This window comes from Strongylocentrotus purpuratus, unplaced genomic scaffold (genome assembly GCF_000002235.5).
Source record: "Strongylocentrotus purpuratus isolate Spur 01 unplaced genomic scaffold, Spur_5.0 spur5_scaffold_7, whole genome shotgun sequence".
Lineage (NCBI taxonomy): Eukaryota > Metazoa > Echinodermata > Echinoidea > Camarodonta > Strongylocentrotidae > Strongylocentrotus > Strongylocentrotus purpuratus.
The window spans coordinates 38,056,543-38,076,387 of NW_022145613.1; the positions used below are offsets into that span (position 1 = coordinate 38,056,543).

General features: G+C 36.4%; 1 protein-coding gene across 3 annotated transcripts in view; it reads left to right on the forward strand.

Annotated features, from left to right (window-relative positions):
* The window catches only part of LOC581963 (myosin light chain kinase, smooth muscle), a 122,745-nt gene that overhangs the window by 35,319 nt on the left and 67,581 nt on the right, over positions 1 to 19,845 (forward strand). For all 3 annotated transcript variants that reach the window (XM_030974991.1, XM_030974992.1, XM_030974993.1), the window contains exons 3-7: positions 778 to 981; positions 1,948 to 2,185; positions 3,041 to 3,144; positions 3,727 to 3,879; positions 10,394 to 10,523. In XM_030974991.1, the coding sequence (XP_030830851.1) occupies positions 778 to 981; positions 1,948 to 2,185; positions 3,041 to 3,144; positions 3,727 to 3,879; positions 10,394 to 10,523 (829 nt within the window). The remainder of the gene's footprint in view (positions 1 to 777; positions 982 to 1,947; positions 2,186 to 3,040; positions 3,145 to 3,726; positions 3,880 to 10,393; positions 10,524 to 19,845) is intronic.

The window sequence follows — 19,845 nt, forward strand, 5'->3', positions numbered from 1 at the left end:
TGTATTCTACATGGCTACCATAGCAACCATGCAGACAGTGTTGATAAATTACTATTTGACTGTGGAGTGACAAGCCACTGTGCTCCAGTGTTTTTATAGCGTATAAATATTACCACAGACAGGTATACCATCGACTAAACATCATCCCTGGTTAATATAATACCAGGTAGCTGTGACTTAGGATATGCAAGCAAGCTTGTTACTAGATGTATCGAATTCATTCCTTCACAAGGTTTTCCATTTTTAACCTCTCGGTAATTTGGTTTAGGATTCCTTTGGAAAGAAGATAAATATATATTTTGTTTTAATATTTTAAAAAGATCAAAAACAATGTTAAACATTGTCCAGATTATTTCAAAAATAATGAACACCTATTCCTCCTTTAGTTTCAAGTTCATTCTTGATTCATTCTGACAGTTCCTCTAATCTTGAAATTAAACTTGAAGGTTTAATAGAGACTTTCTTTCACGTTTTTTAGAAGATTGGTGCAGAATTGGTGTCCAATTTGGTTCAAGAACGCCTCCTCCCCTCTCCTCCCCCACCCCACCTCCCCACCCCAGCGCACCACTCGTTTCGTTGCCATTTTTATGGGCTGACTGGCTGATAACCAACTTCTTTGTAAATAATAATAATAATTCGAATGATCTTAACACGGGATCAAAATAAATGAGGAAAAACGTAACCTTTCTAAGATGAACACAAAATGATTTGGAAGAATCTTTTAATGTGATATGTTGTTTAGCATGATTGGTATATCCCTTTTCATTTGTCTTTCAGGGGTAAATTTGGTATCGTATACCGCTGCGAGGAGAAGTCTACGGGTAAGACATGGGCGGCCAAGTATGTGAAGACGATCAGAGCGAAAGACAAAGAGGCCGTTCAACGAGAGATCGACCTCATGTCAGAGCTGGAGCATCCATCCCTCATGGCGCTCATCGAAGCTTATCAATCATCGAGACAGACTGTCATGATCCTCGAGTGGTGAGTCAATCGCTTTCAAATATATACAACTCTTTAAAAGCCCCACCGTCCTACTTGTAGCTACTTGCTCCCTCTATATAGAAAACTTCCCCAATCGGTGCCTGTTGGTCCCCCATGACCCTCTTTTTCTTATGTTAGTTGAGAGCTGAGTTAATGAGATAGCCACCTGTCAGTGACCTCGCTGTGTGGTCTAACACCTTCTGGCCCAGTAGTATTGAAGGTCTTTAAGTGCTATTAAATGTCACGATCGCGAACACTTCCGAGACATCATCTTAAGGGCAATTTTAATATCATGTAATTATTATTTATATAACCCATATAAAACATACTTGGATGACGTCACACATCATACATTTCGTACTTTTCAAACTGTGATGAACGTGGCTATTGAAATAGCTTGAGGTGTTTTTTCGAAAGTCTTTGCGATCATGTTGAAAGAGTCAAACTGAGTTTACTTTAGTTCAAAGCGAACTGACAGAAATCAGACAAGGAAATAATGAAGGTTTAATTTAAAAAGGGAAGGTAAAGGGTTAGACTTTTTAATTCCTGTTCTCCTGCCAGTTCAAGGGAATATTTAGGATAGTGTGACATTTTTAGGATTAATGAACTCTGTGGTTTAGTTGATACGGGCTTTTTGCAAAACTGGAATCGCGCCAGCTACGACGATCTTTGTATGAGGAAATGTGATTCACAATTATTGTATACACCCTGCCTTTTGGTAGCCATTGGCGTATCCATTATAGGGTGAAACTGTTTTCCTTTCCTACTTTATTGTTAAGTGAATGAAGTAAACATGTTGATCTTTAGAATATGTCTTTCCATGATAGATGGATATCGGGATCAACGTATTATTCACCCCTTTTATTACACCCTTGAATAAATCCTATATCCATGAAAACTTTACATAGTTGTATCTAGGAACGTAATGTCATTTTTTCCTATTGCAATGTTTGTTTCTTTGAGCAGTATTACAGGAGGAGAGTTATTCGAGAGGATAGTGGACGATACATTTGACCTTACAGAGAGCGAGGTCATCAGCTATATGAGGCAGATCTGCGCAGGCGTACAACACATGCATCATCACAACATCATGCATCTTGATCTTAAACCGGAGAACATTATGTGTGTGAACCGAACGGGCTTTCAACTCAAGATCATCGATTTCGGATTGGCCAGGAAGTACGAACCGGACAATGACGTCAAGGTCGGTGTTAGCTTATTTCGATAGCGTAGCTACAGGGTTCAGGGGAAGGGACAAGTGCCCCATAGCCTAACCCCAACCCCGCCCCCCTAAATAGAATGGTAAAAATACAAAAAGGGAAGAAGAAAAAAAAAGAGAGGAAAGAAAAGGGAGGAGACAAGAAGCTGATATGACCCATGCAATACCCTACACCTGATCAATAGCCTTGTTACAGTGAATGTTATCCACCTGAGTAAGATCGATGGCCCTTAATGCCCCCTTTGCTATCTTGACCTACGCATTTTTTCAACATAATAGAATAAAAAGTAATATACAAACTAGGTACATTAATATCAACATTAATGTCAACAAAAGTCAAAAAACATATGTAAGCATATCATAATATAAATCAATTAGATATTAAATAATCATACCTTTATTTAAAAAATAGTTAAAAAATTACTTCAAAATTGAAAAATGCAGAAGACCGCCATCATAAGCTAGAGCTTGTCAGTGTCAGCTGCTAATCTTTGCTTGTATCAGTGGTCTGGACAATCACACTGTTTCAGACAATATCAGTCAAGTTTGGTAGGTGGATGAAAGCTATATCAACTTATAATAGATGAGGTAAGATGAATGTAAAATAACATTGCCAATTATTTTGATTAATGAATTGAGATTATTTCTTCAGTATTCTTCACGACGTAGGCCTACATATCTTCATAGTCAATTTGAAGTCAACCAGGTTTTTAATACACTTGTACTTTTGTGTAAAAATTAACTTATTTATTCTATTATAGCGCCCCTCTTGTGATCTTGTGAACAATTACAATGTAACTGTGGTAATTTTTTCTTCTAAAATGTCTTTGTCATGTCCAGGTTTTATGTGGAACGCCGGAGTTCGTTGCCCCGGAAGTAATAAGCTATGATGCTATAACTCCATTGACAGACATGTGGAGTGTGGGGGTCATCTGTTATGTTCTGTAAGTACATGTACACAATCCAACCATTGAAATAAATTAAATCAGCATTAGCATAAATGCTATTGTACAGCAAAGATTAAACCATAATGATTTCCATAATTTCTATATTTCTTGAAATGTATAAAAATTTGATTTCCCAAAATTTGTTTGTCGTTTTCTTAAATAAAAGCCGTTTGTAATTTTGGTGCGTTTGGTGAAATAATAATTGATTGTTGATATTTGCATTTTCATGCTCTCGAAAAACGTTAACTTTTCTCTTCCTCCATTCCTCCATTGTTTCCTATCCGTATTTTTTCCTTCTTCAATATTCCTTTAAATACTCTCCACCTCTCTTTCTCTATGTGTCTTTTTATCCTTAATTGTTGTCTGCTTCTTCCCCTCCCATCCCTCTCAATCTCTGTCTATGTCCGTCTGTCTGTCTCTCTCTCTCTCTCTATCTTTCTTTATATCTCTATATCTCTGTCTATATCTCTCTCTCTCTCTCTCTCTCTCTCTACCTATTTTTCATCCTCCTTTCACTCTCTCTCTCTCTCTCTCTCTCTCTCTCTCTCTCTTTCTCTCATTATAATCCTCTATCATTAGACTGAGTGGACTGTCACCTTTCTTGGGAGACTCGGACTCAGAGACATTGAATAACGTCACAATGGGAGAATGGGACTTTGAAGATGAGGCTTTCGATGGTATCTCCAACTGTGCAAAAGATTTCATTTCAGATTTACTCGTCAAAGATCAAAGGTAAGACAATCTAAGACTAATATACAGCCCTAACTAACGTGTGTCCCTCGTTCATCCTCATTGTATGATATAAATAATTCATATTCCGACAAATTTATTTCTGTTTTTTGTTTTTGTTGCTTGAATGGGGACTTCTTTTGGGGAGAGTATCACTTTAGTAGTGAGCACTCTTAAATATTGGTTTCATGTGAAAGAACTTATCATAAGAATGCATAGGTTGCATTTGTAGATGTAGATTAAATCAACGAGTTTAGACATAGAATAGTGATATTGAATGTTACATAATTTATTTCCATCTAATTCAACAACATGGATAGAATATTATTGCAATGGAAAGGCACATGGATGAAACTTAATAATCGCCGACAATGTTAAAAGAAGTGCGCCATCTCTCTTTCTTTTCACAACATACGATCATTCCTTTTTGTAGAAGGAATTGCTGTGGAACAGTTCGACCCTGTGCAACGGTAGTCTCTCGTGCTCATGAAATATTTCATAAGTAAACTATACTCGTTCACCTTTATCAAGTTACAGTTAAAATGGGACTGTTGTCTATACGATTCAAACTTTCAGTAATTGCTCATAATAGTTCAACATCTTTTTTTATAGTATTTAAGCAAACAAATGCCTATTCTGAAGAACAACTGAGAGAGATAGAAAGAGAGAAAAAAGAGAGCGAAACAGAGGGAGAGGGGGAGGAAGTGGGAGAAAGAAAGATAGAGAAAGAGTACGAAGGGGAGTAGTGGGATAGGAAATAAACGTGTAAGTTATACATAATGTTATTTTAAAAAGTTTCATACCTGTTATCATTATTATCTATAAGCTTCCTGCCGTAGTTATGCCCCAGATAGTTTAACCCTATATAGGCAGGGAGTTATGAATTGAAATCCCTGCTATAGGTACAATATTATTAGCTTCACCAAAATGTCAAGACCGTACCGTTTAGAGAATTGTGACGGCTGCTAAATATACCCCTCTCCGTCAGCAACCACATGGAATCATTTTGCGGTCTTCCCAGATCCAGCCAATGAAGAGTGGCTAACATTTTGTAGAGATGCTTTGAGAGTTCGGGAGGAAGCTGAGTCATAGAGAGAATGTTACCGGTATCAATTAGATGTAGACAGCCTCTTTAGTTCCACTGGGATGCCAGTACGTCCCTGGGATGGAGCATGATGATAGCTGGATCATCAAAAACACTTTCATTTCATTTATCATATCACCCCCCCCCCCACTCAGTCCGTCTATCTACATACAGAGAAAAGAAGAAAAGATTTGAGAAAAGCAATCAGATTTATGATAGGATCTGAAGATTGCTGTGTGAAGCATTTTACCTGTATTAGCTTAGTTTGTAAGAAGGATTCCCTTTTGCATCTGAAATGTATCATAATGTGTAACGAAATTTAGAAAAATGACGAAACTATAGAAATCTACCAACTTTAGAAATATTGATGATATACTTTAGATTTATAGATTATGTGTTTATATTTCTCTTTATAATCTTATTTTCCCATTTTGTTCTAACTGTATAAAGTTTCAGCTCCTGATCATTACTATCTCTATGACGTTTAATATCCCCTTATCCTATTTACGAATCTCTTCCATTGATGATTACTTTAAACATGAACTATTAGGTTCATGCTTTAAAGCCTTGTGAACAGAATTTTTTTAAATTCAATTTTAGTAAGATAAATCTCAAAGCTCAGGAATGTCACTATAAGTTTGAGGTAGGAAATATAACTTAAAACAGTAACGGATTACCCCATATCAAGCCAATTATGACCAAATTAATCATACCTGATATGGGTGGTCTCAAATTATTGTATTCAGATTTAAGTTTACTATACGGATGTGGGCTGCAGAGTAAAACATCAAGTCAGATCTCTGCGTTCATGGTGTACACTTAATGACCCGGAATGAAAGTTGAGCAAAAACACTCAATTCTAAAGGCATTAGCCAATGCTATGTTGGTCAAATTTGAGGCAAGAGCCGTGTGTTCCAAATGTATTGCAAGAACAAACTCAGTCCAAAATCTGAGAAGCCTTTTTTGAAAGAGATCCTATCTTCGCCCGTTTTGTTCTACCTTCTCTGGACAAGGTGTCAAAATGAATGGGAGGTAAGACTCTATTGTTGCCATGGTGATGCTACTGTAGGATGTGGTGATGAGTCAAGCCTCTCACCGAGGGTACAGGAAGTCCCCTTGATTTGTTTCCTTCTGATCTAGGATGAGAAACTAGTCTTAAATGCGTTTCGTTATCATTGTTTTTCATCTCGTCTCGAACGTGTTTCACATGGCCTATTTGATCCTAATTTTCTAGGGGAAATCATGTAGACAAGCATAATATGAATGATTTATTAAAGTGAAAATGAATGATTGATTTATATACTGTACGTTAATTTTGCCCGTGTCAAACACCAACCAAACATGAAGAGAAAATCTAAATGTGGTTCCATGCAAAAATAGGCCACAATAACTTAAACACTAACAATAAGTGCAGGAACAAACATAACAACAATATCAACGTTGTCATGATTTCGAAATGCTTTTCAAAGGCGTGTATTACAAAACGAGGCATGAAAATAACAAAACGAGGGAAGATAAAATTATACTCGAACTCACGACACTTGTGCTTTTCTTTATATTCATTATAGGAAATGTAGTGGGAGGAGTACGAAAAATTAGTAGTAAATGTAAAAATCTGCAAGGGAAAAAATGAGAAGGGAAGGGGGTAGCGAATATGGCAGTCTGATTTAAAAATGCAAGAAAGGTGTTGCTACATTATAGTTTACATACTAACGCCCTTCTGGTACTCATCACACGAGGGGTGTAGGTAGAATAGAGATACTGTCTGAGCGTGTGATGAAGTACGGTAGAGGTGTGAATGAGAATTCAAGGTAAATAGGAGCATATAGGAAGGAAGAGAGTGTCACGAGGGTACTGATGTAATTGATGTCTCGATGAGGGTTCTAAAAAAGAACTTATTGAAGAGTTTGAGCAGACAGACGTATCCCTGGGGTGTGGAGAGGGGGAGGGTGAGGGGTAAACTCCCAATTATCTGCCAGTGTTCTTTTTTCTATGGAGGTAGATGAACTTAAAATAAAAATTTCGAAAATTATGACATCATTATCATCCTATGAAATACAAATCCCATAAAGTTTCAATTTCTCGTATATGTTTGAGCTTTATTTAGTCGAAATTGATAAACATGTTGACGTGCGTATTAAATTATGTAGATGATGCATGTATATTCATTTTTAATTTCACACGAATATTTTTAAATAGTTATTGGCATACAGAATGATGTCAAACAGAGCGAACAAAGTGTATGTACTCTTTGCGTTTATACTACTCGTAATGAACCCCTTCTCCTTCTACTTCTCTCATTATTTATCTTCATTTTTCTTTGTTCAACTTTCCCACCTCTTTTCTCATTAATGCATTATGGTCTTTCAAGCCTTCTCCCAAGTTTGAATCAAACACCAAGTTCGTTTTGATCCATATTTGCCGAGTACATATTGTTTGATCATGAGCTAATACAGTTTCATTTTTGGATGAATACTGTTGCTTTAAACATGATGGAAACAATTTCAAATCAAACATAGTTTTGATATTAACTCAAACAAACACGATTTCCAATTATGTGTCATGCTTCATTTTTAAGACCATTGAAAATGATGAATCACATAGAAAAGTACAATGTTCATGTTGACTGTCAATAGAAAAGGGCAACACAGGTGCATAACTCCTCACTAAATCAATATACTTTGTCAATGATCTACCTATTAAGTTTATAAGCAAGGGGCATACCATACCTGAACGAACATGAAAGTCGTCAAACAATTTTTTGAGAGTTTGATCTTGGTTATTTTGTGCCTACACCTTATACACCGAACCATAATACCAATTGAGCGAGCAACTTTATACAGAGGCAAATCTTTGACTGGGAAAGGTATGAATAGTGATTTTCATTTTGCTAGCTTGCCATTTTACAAACGACATAATTATTAACTTATGGAATTAATCAAATGACTTCGTTATGGCATTATTTAGCGTGTATGTGTATGAACAAGTTAATGATAGTTAAGAACTTTGCCTTGGATGTTACCCTTTTATCTGCAAAGATGATAGTGTTTCGATTTGGCAATTATATTGCGTGTAGTTGTTAATACAGTGATTCGTCGTATTTCAAGAATATACTTGTATGGTCATAATGAATGGGAGTGGATGTATATTTGAAGGTATGTGGAATATAACTGATTTATCATCAAAATAAGTTGAGCAAGTGACGTATTTAACCGTTGTCTTCGTACGCGGTTTTCATGAAAAGCAATTTTTCAAAAGACGTTCGAAATTTTATAAACGCTCTATTTTCTAGTATCCCAAACCGAAGTGTCAATCCTCCAGATTATATAGAATTGACAACAAAGGTGAACAAAAAATGTTTTCCTCCCGAAATTAAGTTTATGATATGACGATAGCGACTTTTGAGTGAGAATGTCAATCCAAATCCAAATGCACCCTATCTCTAGCATCGATCGCCTCTGTATCCAGTTGCGAAACCACTTTTGAATAGTCTGGCCGATCTTTAAAAGATTAGACATTCTGAGATAGGGAATAGAGACTCAAACATCTGAATCGTCTGTTGAATAGCCTGGCCAATACGGCTTTAGTTGTTAGAAATGAGAGTTGGGGAATCGAAGAAGCACTGAACAGGGAGCCATCAGGAAGGCACGTTGCGTCTGACTCATCCTCCTCACGGCCTTTCCCTCCTACTTAACTACCCCATGACTTCTAGATCCCCCCTCACAAACTCACCTTTCCCTAAGATTTACCCCCTTCCTCTCCCTTCACAAACCCTTCCTCTCTAAGCCGTATGTGATGTAGAATGTAGTATAGCTCTCTCTCGGTGAGCCTGTTGTTAGGAGCATATCGCCACGCCCCGGACCCGGACGAATCCTGGATTAGCTTTTCTACCTCAATTGTTACATTTTTATCGCAACTTTCGAAGTCGGTGCGTTGAAACAAAAGGAGGATTATTCTTTCTGTTGTGAGTATACGTATTCAATATCTTAGATCTTTATCGATGTAGATCTACAGCTTTATCAGATATTTTCAGGTTTCCTTCCTTTTTGTTGCTTCTGTTACGGCTGAGATCCTACTGACAAGTTGTAAGGAAAGCTGCGGTTTTTCATCACTGGTTGGACTTCTAAGATTATATTGGTTAACACTACGTCGTATATGTATATTAGCGTCTCCATTTCATACCATGATGTTTGGACATCTCTTTCTTCCTGTCGACACATCGTCGTCATGCCCACCTTGTCATCGAGGTCCGTCTCATGTTCGTGGTCGTGTGATCATGGTCCACTCATCCTTGCATCATCATCAACATCATCATCATCATCATCATCATACTCTTATCATAATAAGTACCGAAAATACAAAGCAACGTTTTTTAAGTTTTTTTCTACAGATCCACCGATAGACCCAGTATCATATTCTGGATTGTGGATGGCTCAGAGCCCCAATTCATACCAGTATTATGATCGTGTATACATCTTGAATTAAACGACTGGTTGTGGTATTTGTATGTACATCATTGTAAGTTATGCTAATAACACTACCATAACTTTGCCACGTGCATATTCGTGTTTGAAAGGCTCAGACGTCCGTTCACTAAGCTCAAATCTTGGCCCATCTTTAAAGAACACTATCGGCGTAGTTGTAAATTAAAACGTATGCATAGTTAGATGATAGCTTAGTGTTCTATAAATCTTAATCTTAAACGTTAAGATTTTGAAGTAATAACATGATAATAATTCATATTTTTCTTTGTCTCATCATCTCTCAAAGCAAAGTCTTTTCATGTACCTCCTTTAACAAAAATAAAATATGAATCTAGAGTTAGCTTTTATCTAACTTTGTTTCAACCTTTCAGCAATTTACTTCAAAATTATATGATTCATATCATCATCCTTCAGTACGGTAACAGGAATTCCGCGTCTTAGTGGTTCATTTCGTGTTATTTAAAACAGTTTTGCTTCATTTCTCTGTTTTCAAAAATATACATTACGTTATTTCAAATGGTAACATACTCCTTCTTTGGTTATTATTATTATTATTATTATTATTATTATTAAGTATTTATCGTCACCTGTATCCGGGAGGCGAAAAGCGAACTGAATCACTGTAACCCTCGGGTCTCTCCTCCCGGTTGATTCTATAATGTAATTCCCAGTTTTTGTATATAAGCATATCGACATTTAAGCTCATTGCTGACGATTTCCTTGCTTCGGAGATCACATGAGCGTAATGGTAATATATTAAATGATGAATATACCACTTTTACTATGTTATGTGTATGTTATTGTTTTAGAGACTGTATGAGTGTATATGGATATCCCAATTTTACATTTTACCGAATTCTTTTGGTTTCTAAATTTATTTATTCGCGTGAGTGTGCATATATCTCAATTTCACTTCTAACCAGTTTCTAATGTATGTTGTTCTTTTTAGAGATCGTACGAGTGTAGATGACAGCTTCAAACACCCCTGGTTGAGTGAACTGAGTACTAGAACCAAGGCTTGTGAGACCAAACTATCCACAAAAAGACTCAAGAAGTTTTTGGCAAGACGACGCTGGCAGGTAGGTTTAGAGTTGTCTCATCTATTTCGTTTCTTAAGCGCGTGAAGCGGAACTACTTAAACAAAACTTTCTTTTCCAATTCTCATGTTTCTCTTTTGTTCAAAACCTCTACCATACTTTAATATCTTTACAAAGCTACATTGCATCATTAAATAATTGCATAATGTTAAATCGTCGATCTATCTCCATTCGAAATGGAAAGCAAACAAATGTATTTGTTTCTTCAATCATTTGAACAAACGCTCCGATAGTCTAATATTTTATTTCTATTTCTGGCATTGTAATGACTCACCGACGCTTGTCTGGTAGTTGTACAGGTGCAGTTTGCCCCCATTAATATGATGCCGCCAGATTGTTGTAGATAATTGATGGACTATTGACATGTCGTGAAGGATTGTCAATATGTTGATTGATTCTTAATTTATCTTTCTATCTGGGTGATATTTAGATAAGTATTGTTCTGTGCAGTCATTGATGTTTGCATTTCTCATGATATGTTTCTTCTATACACCTGTACTTAACCACCACAGCACTCAATCAAAGATGTTTTTTGACAACATACAATGTATGAACAAGCATTTCACAAAGTATGACCCGTTTGGTTTGAGCGGCATGTGTTATGGTGAATCTAATCAAATTATATTGAGCTAAAACAAAATCACGCAGTCACTTGCAATTTTGGCAAATTCCATGAGGACAATCTAAACCTACTTTGGTAAAACAAAATCTGTAATACTTGTTGAGTGAAGGTTAGAAAAAATGAATTGACCGGGCCCTCCAGCGTTGATCCTGTAATGAGTCCTTAATTAATTGGCCCTGTTTTTCTTCCTGGTTAACAACAGTTAATTAACGAGGTCAGTTGATACTATCAGACCGAGGCATATAACAACACGGTTGAGTAGCAGGCGTGCTAGGTTGACATCAAGGAGGGGCACTGATTTTTATGATTATTTCACAGTTTTAATTGTGAGGTTCTTTTATGAAATTAGTGCATCTCTGTTGTCCTACTGTTCGGAATACCGTTTATGATGTTCGGAAGTATGACCAAAATTATACGGAATCTAGAGGATAAACCTAAATATAATTGAGAAACTGGAATGAATTTTAATTTCCCATTAATTTCCCTGCCAGGCTTACACATTGAAAAGTAAGAAATGACACAACAAAACAAAATTAAAAAACAAGAAACGCGAGGTTGGAACTTGAAAAGAAATTCCTCCAAATTCGAACGACGGAAATGTTCTGATACATATGTCTTTGCCATCTTTTTTTTTACTTTTAAAAGGGTTATATCACATCCTCATGATGTTATTTTCAATTTGCAAGATGGTGATATTTTCAACTTTTTGTTCCTCTCATTGAAAAGAAAGGAGTATCCGGATTTCAGTCTTGGACCCTTCCATAGGCCCATTTTGGGATTATTTTTCAGACAGTGAATAAAGCATTGCTTTGCTCAGTCGGAAAATATGATTTCACAAATTTAGATTGATATTTCAACACTGTACCTGTGTGATGGGTTAACCAAACTGGAATACTTGATACCTCTAGAAGATGACCATGATATGCACATACTGTGCATGCTTAATGGCCGAGCAGTATAGCTTGATTTCGCCCTCTATGGGTCTAATATCGTAAAGCGATTACACGACTGTCATTTCTTTTTTTAATACATGTACATGTATCACGTTTACAGTAGTCGTGTATAAACTACCCCATCTCCTCCAACATTTAAATTGTACAACAGAATTGTATTGTGTCCATATATTTCAATGACAGCCACTTATTTTATCATTATGATAATTCTTTTATTTTGAAGAACTTACTAACAAGGGCGTGCAATGATTCCCAATCAAAAATGGTGTTGGCAAATTTGGAATTTTAGAGTTTTATCGCCCGAGGGTGTGATACATTTTTTTTTTCTGGCAGGAATTTGTTTCTGTTATCTGTAAATTTAGTCCGACACCCTCTCCCCCTTGATGGTGTATTGACGCTCCCGATGATAGACCGTATTAGACTGTTGTCGCCAACAATCCACAATGCGACCCCATAGTTTTGAGTGATAATGACAGCTCTCCTAGCGCTCTAATGATGCTCCACCCTGTATGTCAGACTGCACTCAACACGAGACAGACAAAACATCAAATTAAATTTCCATATCTCCTCCCAATGGAGTCGTCATAGGACTGTCAAGCCCATAACAAGGGGCGTAACAAGAGCCAGAGAGACAAGGGGGTAACATACTGGAGACTGTAGACTGACCGTGTTAACGAATGCTAGACCATGTGTGATCATGGCCAGGTGGTGATTACTGTCAAATGACAACACAATGTTGCATTATACTTTTATTATTTACAACATTGTGCTAATTATGATTGCTTACAATTTCAGCGCTTTTATCTCTTTTATTTCTTAGGCATTTCGATGTCGTTTACTATAAGAGCAGAGAAATTAGAATGCATGTTATAGAGAATATTAACGTTTGAAAGGGGGGAGGGGGCTTTGAAAACTAAGTTTAGCCACTTGTGCTGACTGATGTTATAGTGCTTGGTCTTTGTAACCATAAACAGATTAAGCAAAACAATCGGATAAATAACAATGTATATTACAGGAAAAGCTTATCCATTAGCTCATGGGTGAACACATTCCTGACATCCATTGTTTGTTTGTACAAAATAATGATGTTCATTGTTTTGCTTATTCTAACTGGATAAGTACATGTACATTTCAATTGGAGAGCAAACTTTCCCTCTATACTCGATCCTGATGCTTGCATGTGGACAAAGTAATTAAGTCCTAACAGAGCTGTCAATTCATGTTTCGCTTCACCTATGAACCTAAAGTGAATCTTTTTGTTAACATGGTTAGCGCAATTACCGCCCCTCATTCATCCTAATTGTCTCAACCGGTTATTGTTTCAATATCCAGAAGGAAATAACAACTGCATCAATTCTAAGGGTTCTCAAGGGAAGCAAGAAACATCTGTTGTAAAATACTAATTTGTAAAAGTCTCAAATGTTGAGGCAAGCTGTGGAAAAATATTCAAAAATAGGAGGAAATCCGTTAACAAGCGTGACAAAGGGTTATCCCATGGACTCCTCTCTGTCATTTTAGGCTCGCAGGCTATTAACTACAAGTGTTATTATCTATGGTTACTTCAGTAGAGGTCAGTAATTTAACATCACTCGTGGGTATAGTTTAATATAATAGCTCAATCACTTGACTTGAGGCCTTTGAGTACTGTAAGACCGATATAATTAAACGAAACCAGGAGTAATTAGTTGCCACTTTACCATGCTTCGACCCCCCCCCCCCCCGCCCCCTCCTCATCCCTCGCGGGCCTGGTCCTTTTACAAATGATTTGAATAGGTGTTCAAGCTGCATTGTACCACCCAAGTAAGTCTGAGCCTCAACAGAAATCCGACGGGAAGTGTTGAAAAGTTTGACAATTTATGAGTATAATTTCAATTTTAGGCTTAGTTTCTTTTTAGTAATGATATAAATGAATTGAAAACGGATACAACACAATACTTTGTCCATAAACAAACTTTACTTGCTTGGTTCTATGTGGACGTAAACATTTTTTATTTTTCAGAATTGTACTTGAATGAGATAAATGAAAACTGTTGTTTCAATAAGGAATAGAAGTGGACTGGTGTCTGATGCACTCATAGACTTTCAAAATTTAGCAAACATTTTACGAACTGTGCCCTCCCCCCCCCCTTTCCTCTTCCTCTTTGTTAGACTTGATTCTATTCCCTCTTGTTTTCCTCTTCTGCTCTGATATTTTTTTTAATCCAAACATTTTTTGGGGTTTTGTTTACAAACTGTATTCATTATAATCCATGAAGTATCTTGCGGAGATATCTAATGTTCGCTGACAGGACTTTGTGTAGACGGATAATTCCTTTGGAACTAATAGGCAGACAGATGGTCTTGTCCATTTTTTGGTATATTTGCGACCTAGGAATTTAATTTTTGGTAATATAAAAAGTTGACGTTTTATCAGCCAGATCAATGATTTATCAGTCCATTTATCGGTCTATGTCACGTTTCCATTGTTCCAGAAATTATACACATGTTTTCATTTGCCGTGTATGTCTTGTGTGATACTTTGTACGTGACAAAGACAGTTTAAAACGTGACGTGGTCGTTAACAGGTTAATAAAACGGTTCAGTACAGTAGTTTTTTCTTCTTTTCAAGTCTGTTACAGAATATTGCGGTAATGGGAAACATGTTGTAATGTAGGGTGAAACCTCCCCCCCCCCCCACCCTCTCTCTCTCTCTCCCTCTCTCTTCCACCATGTTCACTCTATTCTACACCCTTCTTCCCCCTCCCTCCTTATTTCTCCCTCTCTCAGTCTGTCTCCCCTATCCAATATCAATGATAAATGACTGAAGGTCAATGACCGTGACCTAAGTTCAAGAGGAGGTCAACGAAACACGTAAGGTCAACTGTTAACCTTTGACCCATAAAGACTGATTGATATACTCTGAGGATAAGCCGATGATACATGTATAATATCCTCATTGCCAGAGGGATTGTAATGATTCTCCTTATATTTAGATATTCCTTGAAGTCAATGATACGGGGAAACCGCCATACGTACCAAAATATAACAAATATATTTGTATATATTTTGCAGTGTTATAATCAAATCGATATATTTGTAATTTGCAAAACGTGGCTAAAATATACCAAACCAAGATTTGATATGAATACGCTTCATACTTACGTTATTATCTTCCACAAAACTTTCGAAGTTTTATGTTCAACTTCAATATGCTGTCTTTTTTCATGAAATTGTTGCTTATACATGTATGTTGTCAGAACTTAAGTGATTGACCTGAAGTGTCATAAAGATTGACCAAAAAGGTTCTGAGAAGATAGAAACGTTATCCATCAAGAATGAACCATATTGTCACAATCATTTCATGACAAATAAAATAAGGAAAACTAGTCCAGTGTATTTTTAGTGAGGAACACTGTAATGAAATCCCAGTAAATACCTATTCCCCTCGGGGTTTTTTCTTCAAACATCCTATAGGTATTATAGTTTTTTTTATGTAGAAGAAAGTCGAAAAATAAATGTTTTCAAACATCACTATTTCTAGATAAAAGAGTTATCATAAGATAATGTATGTATAAGTTGATGTATCCCATCCATATTGAAATACCTTAACAAAAATGGATTTAGGAGGATATCCTCTCCCATTGTAGGGGAAAACCCCCATGTTACCCATTTATCTGTTCGAAATAGTCGACCCCTCCCCCTTCTCTCTCTCTCTCTCTCTCTCTTTCTCTCTCTCATTCTCTCTTTATCTCCTTCTCTCTCTCTCTCTCTCTCTCTCTCTAATATCTTTGTATACTTTTCTCCTCTATTTATCTTTCTCTTATTTATTTATTTATTTTTTTAAATATTTTTGTTTGACATTTGCTTGGGAGTTTGCGTGTTTTTGTCTCCTTCGTGCAAAGCTGCTCAATACGAATGAACGACAGGCCTGTATATAAAGAAAAACAAGATATCTGAAATAAGCAGAATGCAGCAATCGCTTGAAATGATTTATAAATAGTTGCTATATGTAGGTCTAACTGATTAACTTGCTATCAGATGGGCGGGACCAGGCATTCCACCAATCTTCGCATATACGTGTAATGCCATTGGAATAACAATGTAATCGCATCGCCCAAAGATACACATTGCGTATGCATGATAGTTACTTTAGCGTGCATATTGTGCTCCGTTGCTTAGCAACGATGTTTTGAAAGAATAAATACCTCTGGTGCATACAGTATCATAGACCCTACATTAAGAATTCCAACCAAGTGCAAATGTATGATGCATATAATTCGTTTGATATTCATTGAGGTAAAGCGAACACAATTTATAGATATAGGCTTACAATTAATTGGCTATTAAAATGGTAATTTTAAAAAGTTGAATCCTACATTAAAAACGCATTTATCGTGTCACATTCGTGATCACTCCACTCCTGAACGACCGTAGAACCACAAAATATCACTGCATTAGAGAGAAAACACCGACAATTTTATACTGCTTACATCTTTCTATTTTATTAACCAACGTTACCATTGTAATCATCATCGCCATTAATGTGATCATCATTATGTAGTTTACCCGGTAGTATATTACATAATTATGTCACTTTGATTTTAAATAAAGCAAAGAAAACGAAAGGTCTCTGGAAGCTTCTGTTCAATGCTCCTAATTTCCAGTTACCCTATCCCGTCAAAACAGAAACAACAACAACAACAACAATATACACAGATTTGTGTTTTGTGAAGGATAAGCGAACTGTTTATCTTGACTTAGAATTTATATATATCTTTTTACACAAATGTGAGTATTTTAATCTTAAACTGTTTCTCTTCATGTCATACAATGTTCATTATAAGTCTTTTATCCCAGGAGGTCAGTTTGCTGCCGTGTTTCCTTCAGAGCTCGTATTCAGGACCGCACAAGAAGGGCCATTTGTAGACTAGTGGACGCATTTCAAGAATGAGTTCTTTATGTTCTTTGTAGTTATTATAAGCCAGTGAAAGAAAAATCAGTTTGGCCTTTTGAGCGATTCCAAACAGATCCAGACTAGAGGACAGGTAGATTCATTTCCTTCCTTTACTACACTGTTTCATTTCCATTTCATTTATTAGTTAATCATGATACTGCTGAACTTTATTATTTTGTGATACTACGTAAATTATGTTTATATATTATGTATATTGTTTATGTACAATGTTTTCATTCACGAACAATACTTCAGTTTTTTAAAGCAAAATAATGAAACTGCTGAACATCACCAGAAGATATGTGAAACATATCCAGAGATCATTTATAGGCCAGGCAATAGCTTTTTTTAATAATCAGTGGCTTTAAAAAAAATGTAAGACTGTGATTTTTGTTGGTTGGAAAATCATCCTTGGTTGTCCCTCGCCCACTGGTTTCTATTGAGGTCTATATGAACAAAAAGCGTTGTTATTTTCAAGATCTCGATTATCCTATCATTAATGCTAAGTACGACATAAGTCATAACCACTTTCATACAAAGAGTCAAATAAATAACGGATTCCTGAATAATGATTCCTGCAAAAAATATTACACACAAGCCGCACTGATATCTAGAAAGCTTTATAATGGGTACTATTATGATTCCAGGCGAACGTTCACCTTTGAAGACAGCAGTCTCTTGTTTACTTCCTTTTGAGTTTCTATTAGAACATTTTCAAGTTGACTACTCATAAACAAGTGTGATCGCTGTTTGTATATTTTAGCTTTTTTAACAATAGTATGGAAAAAGAGAATGAGAATGCAAAGCCTCGGCCACTCTTTGTCGATTATTAATGCTCCTTAAAATATCTCTCTCTTTCTCTCTCTCGATCCCTCCCCCTCTCTCTATTTCTCTCTCTCTCTCTCTCTTTCTCTCTCTCGATCCCTCCCCCTCTCTCTATTTCTCTCTCTCTCTCTCTCTTTCTCTCTCTCGATCCCTCCCCTCTCTCTATTTCTCTCTCTCTCTCTCTCTCTCTCTCTCTCTCTCTCTCTCTCTCGTCTTCTGCCCCTCCTTCTTTTCTTCCTCCTCACAGATCGAATTTCTTCAAATTTGATAAGAGTTTCATATTTATATTATTCTGTTCAAACAATTAAGATTTACTTTTGTTAGTTGTCCATATCTCTCTCATACCTCCCTTCTACGGCCACATCCGTTTATGTGTGTGTCTGTGTGTGTAATTGGGTTTTTACTGACGTATATCAATCATATATGATTATTTACGTCTGGGGACAGATCTTTAACACCACCATCCGAAAGACGTGACTCAGTTTCGAAGCGGGGTCGCCTGAGCCAGTTTGTGGGCGTAGAGTACCGCTAGACCAACTCACATCTCGTACAGCCCATAGTGACTGCCCCCTCACCCCCACTTGGTGAGGCCTATAGGGAGTTGTGATTCAGCCCCCATGACCTACCATTGCCCATTTCCTTCCCCCTAGTTCACACAGTCTGGTTCATTGGCAAGTCATGTCGGCTAGCCATAATCCCAGCTAATCTCATCAAAGCGGAGTGTTGTACCGATAATCTTGTGTACATTATGAGTTCTAGCCATGACCATACTGAACTTCATACTGTATCGGATGTTAATAAACATTCTCATATTGTTCTCATCTACATCGTTATACAGTTATTTAAGCATTTATCGATTCGTTCCTAATTGATTAATATGATTGATGACGAAAAAACTTCCAATTATTTGACATCCCTGACGAAAAAAGACTCCTTTATTAAATTCTTGATTCCGAGTTATGCAACGCATATGTTTATGCTGTACTTGTATCATAATGTCCTTGAGAATAATATGGATTTCTTACTTAAGAAAAAAGTTTTAGATTGCGCCCTATATTCTATAACGGGTATTGAATCGAACGTTGTGTACCTTTTATGATTAAAATCTAAAATCATGCACCCTTTTAATAAGGTACATATTTAAACCTCTTGGGGTCAATGTTATGCCCTATGAGTCAAAGGTGCAAATGTTCACATTTGTTATGCTCAAAATTCAGTGGTGCTACTGTGGTAGGTCTTCCATTCATTTGGAAGAAATTTCAAACTTTCCTTTATTAAAGAGAAGTTGAGTTCTGAGGGGAGGTGAAAAATAATTTGTGAGTTTTGTTAATATGCAAGTGTGGAAGAACATAAGAGAAAAAAAAGTTCCCTGAAAAGCATGGCTCTTCAAATGCTTTAATATTCTAAATATGACAAGTAAGAGCTTTAAAAATGTGTAGTCCCGTTTATATCAAATATGCGAAATTTCTTTAAATTTCTTATAATTTCGATGGATCCAGAACCTTGCAGTACACATCAATTCTTATATGCTACATGATCAACTTTTTTTGATCGATTCCACACATTTTCTTTCACTATGCAATCGCATGACGAGAACTCAACTTTATCTTTAAAGGTAAAAGATTTATCGGTGTCAATTCATCCTTCCCACCTTATGATTGTTTAATAGCTCAGTAAAATTAAATAATAGTGTTACTTTAGTTTTTAGTGGAGTGTTTAAACCCAATTCAAATAACCAAAACTATCAAAGCATAAGCCTACTTCAGTCTATGTTTAAAACGGCGACAGTGATCTATTTCTTAACGCTTGCGTCAAACAAGTATAGTAGGCCTACTTCATTGTAGTAATACAGAAGAAATGTAAAATAAGTCAAAGTTCACACCCATTCGGTTTCTTTCATGAAATAGGAAAAGTAAATTGATGACTTATGTGTCATCTTACCCCCAATCAGACCATGGACCTACTCAGACC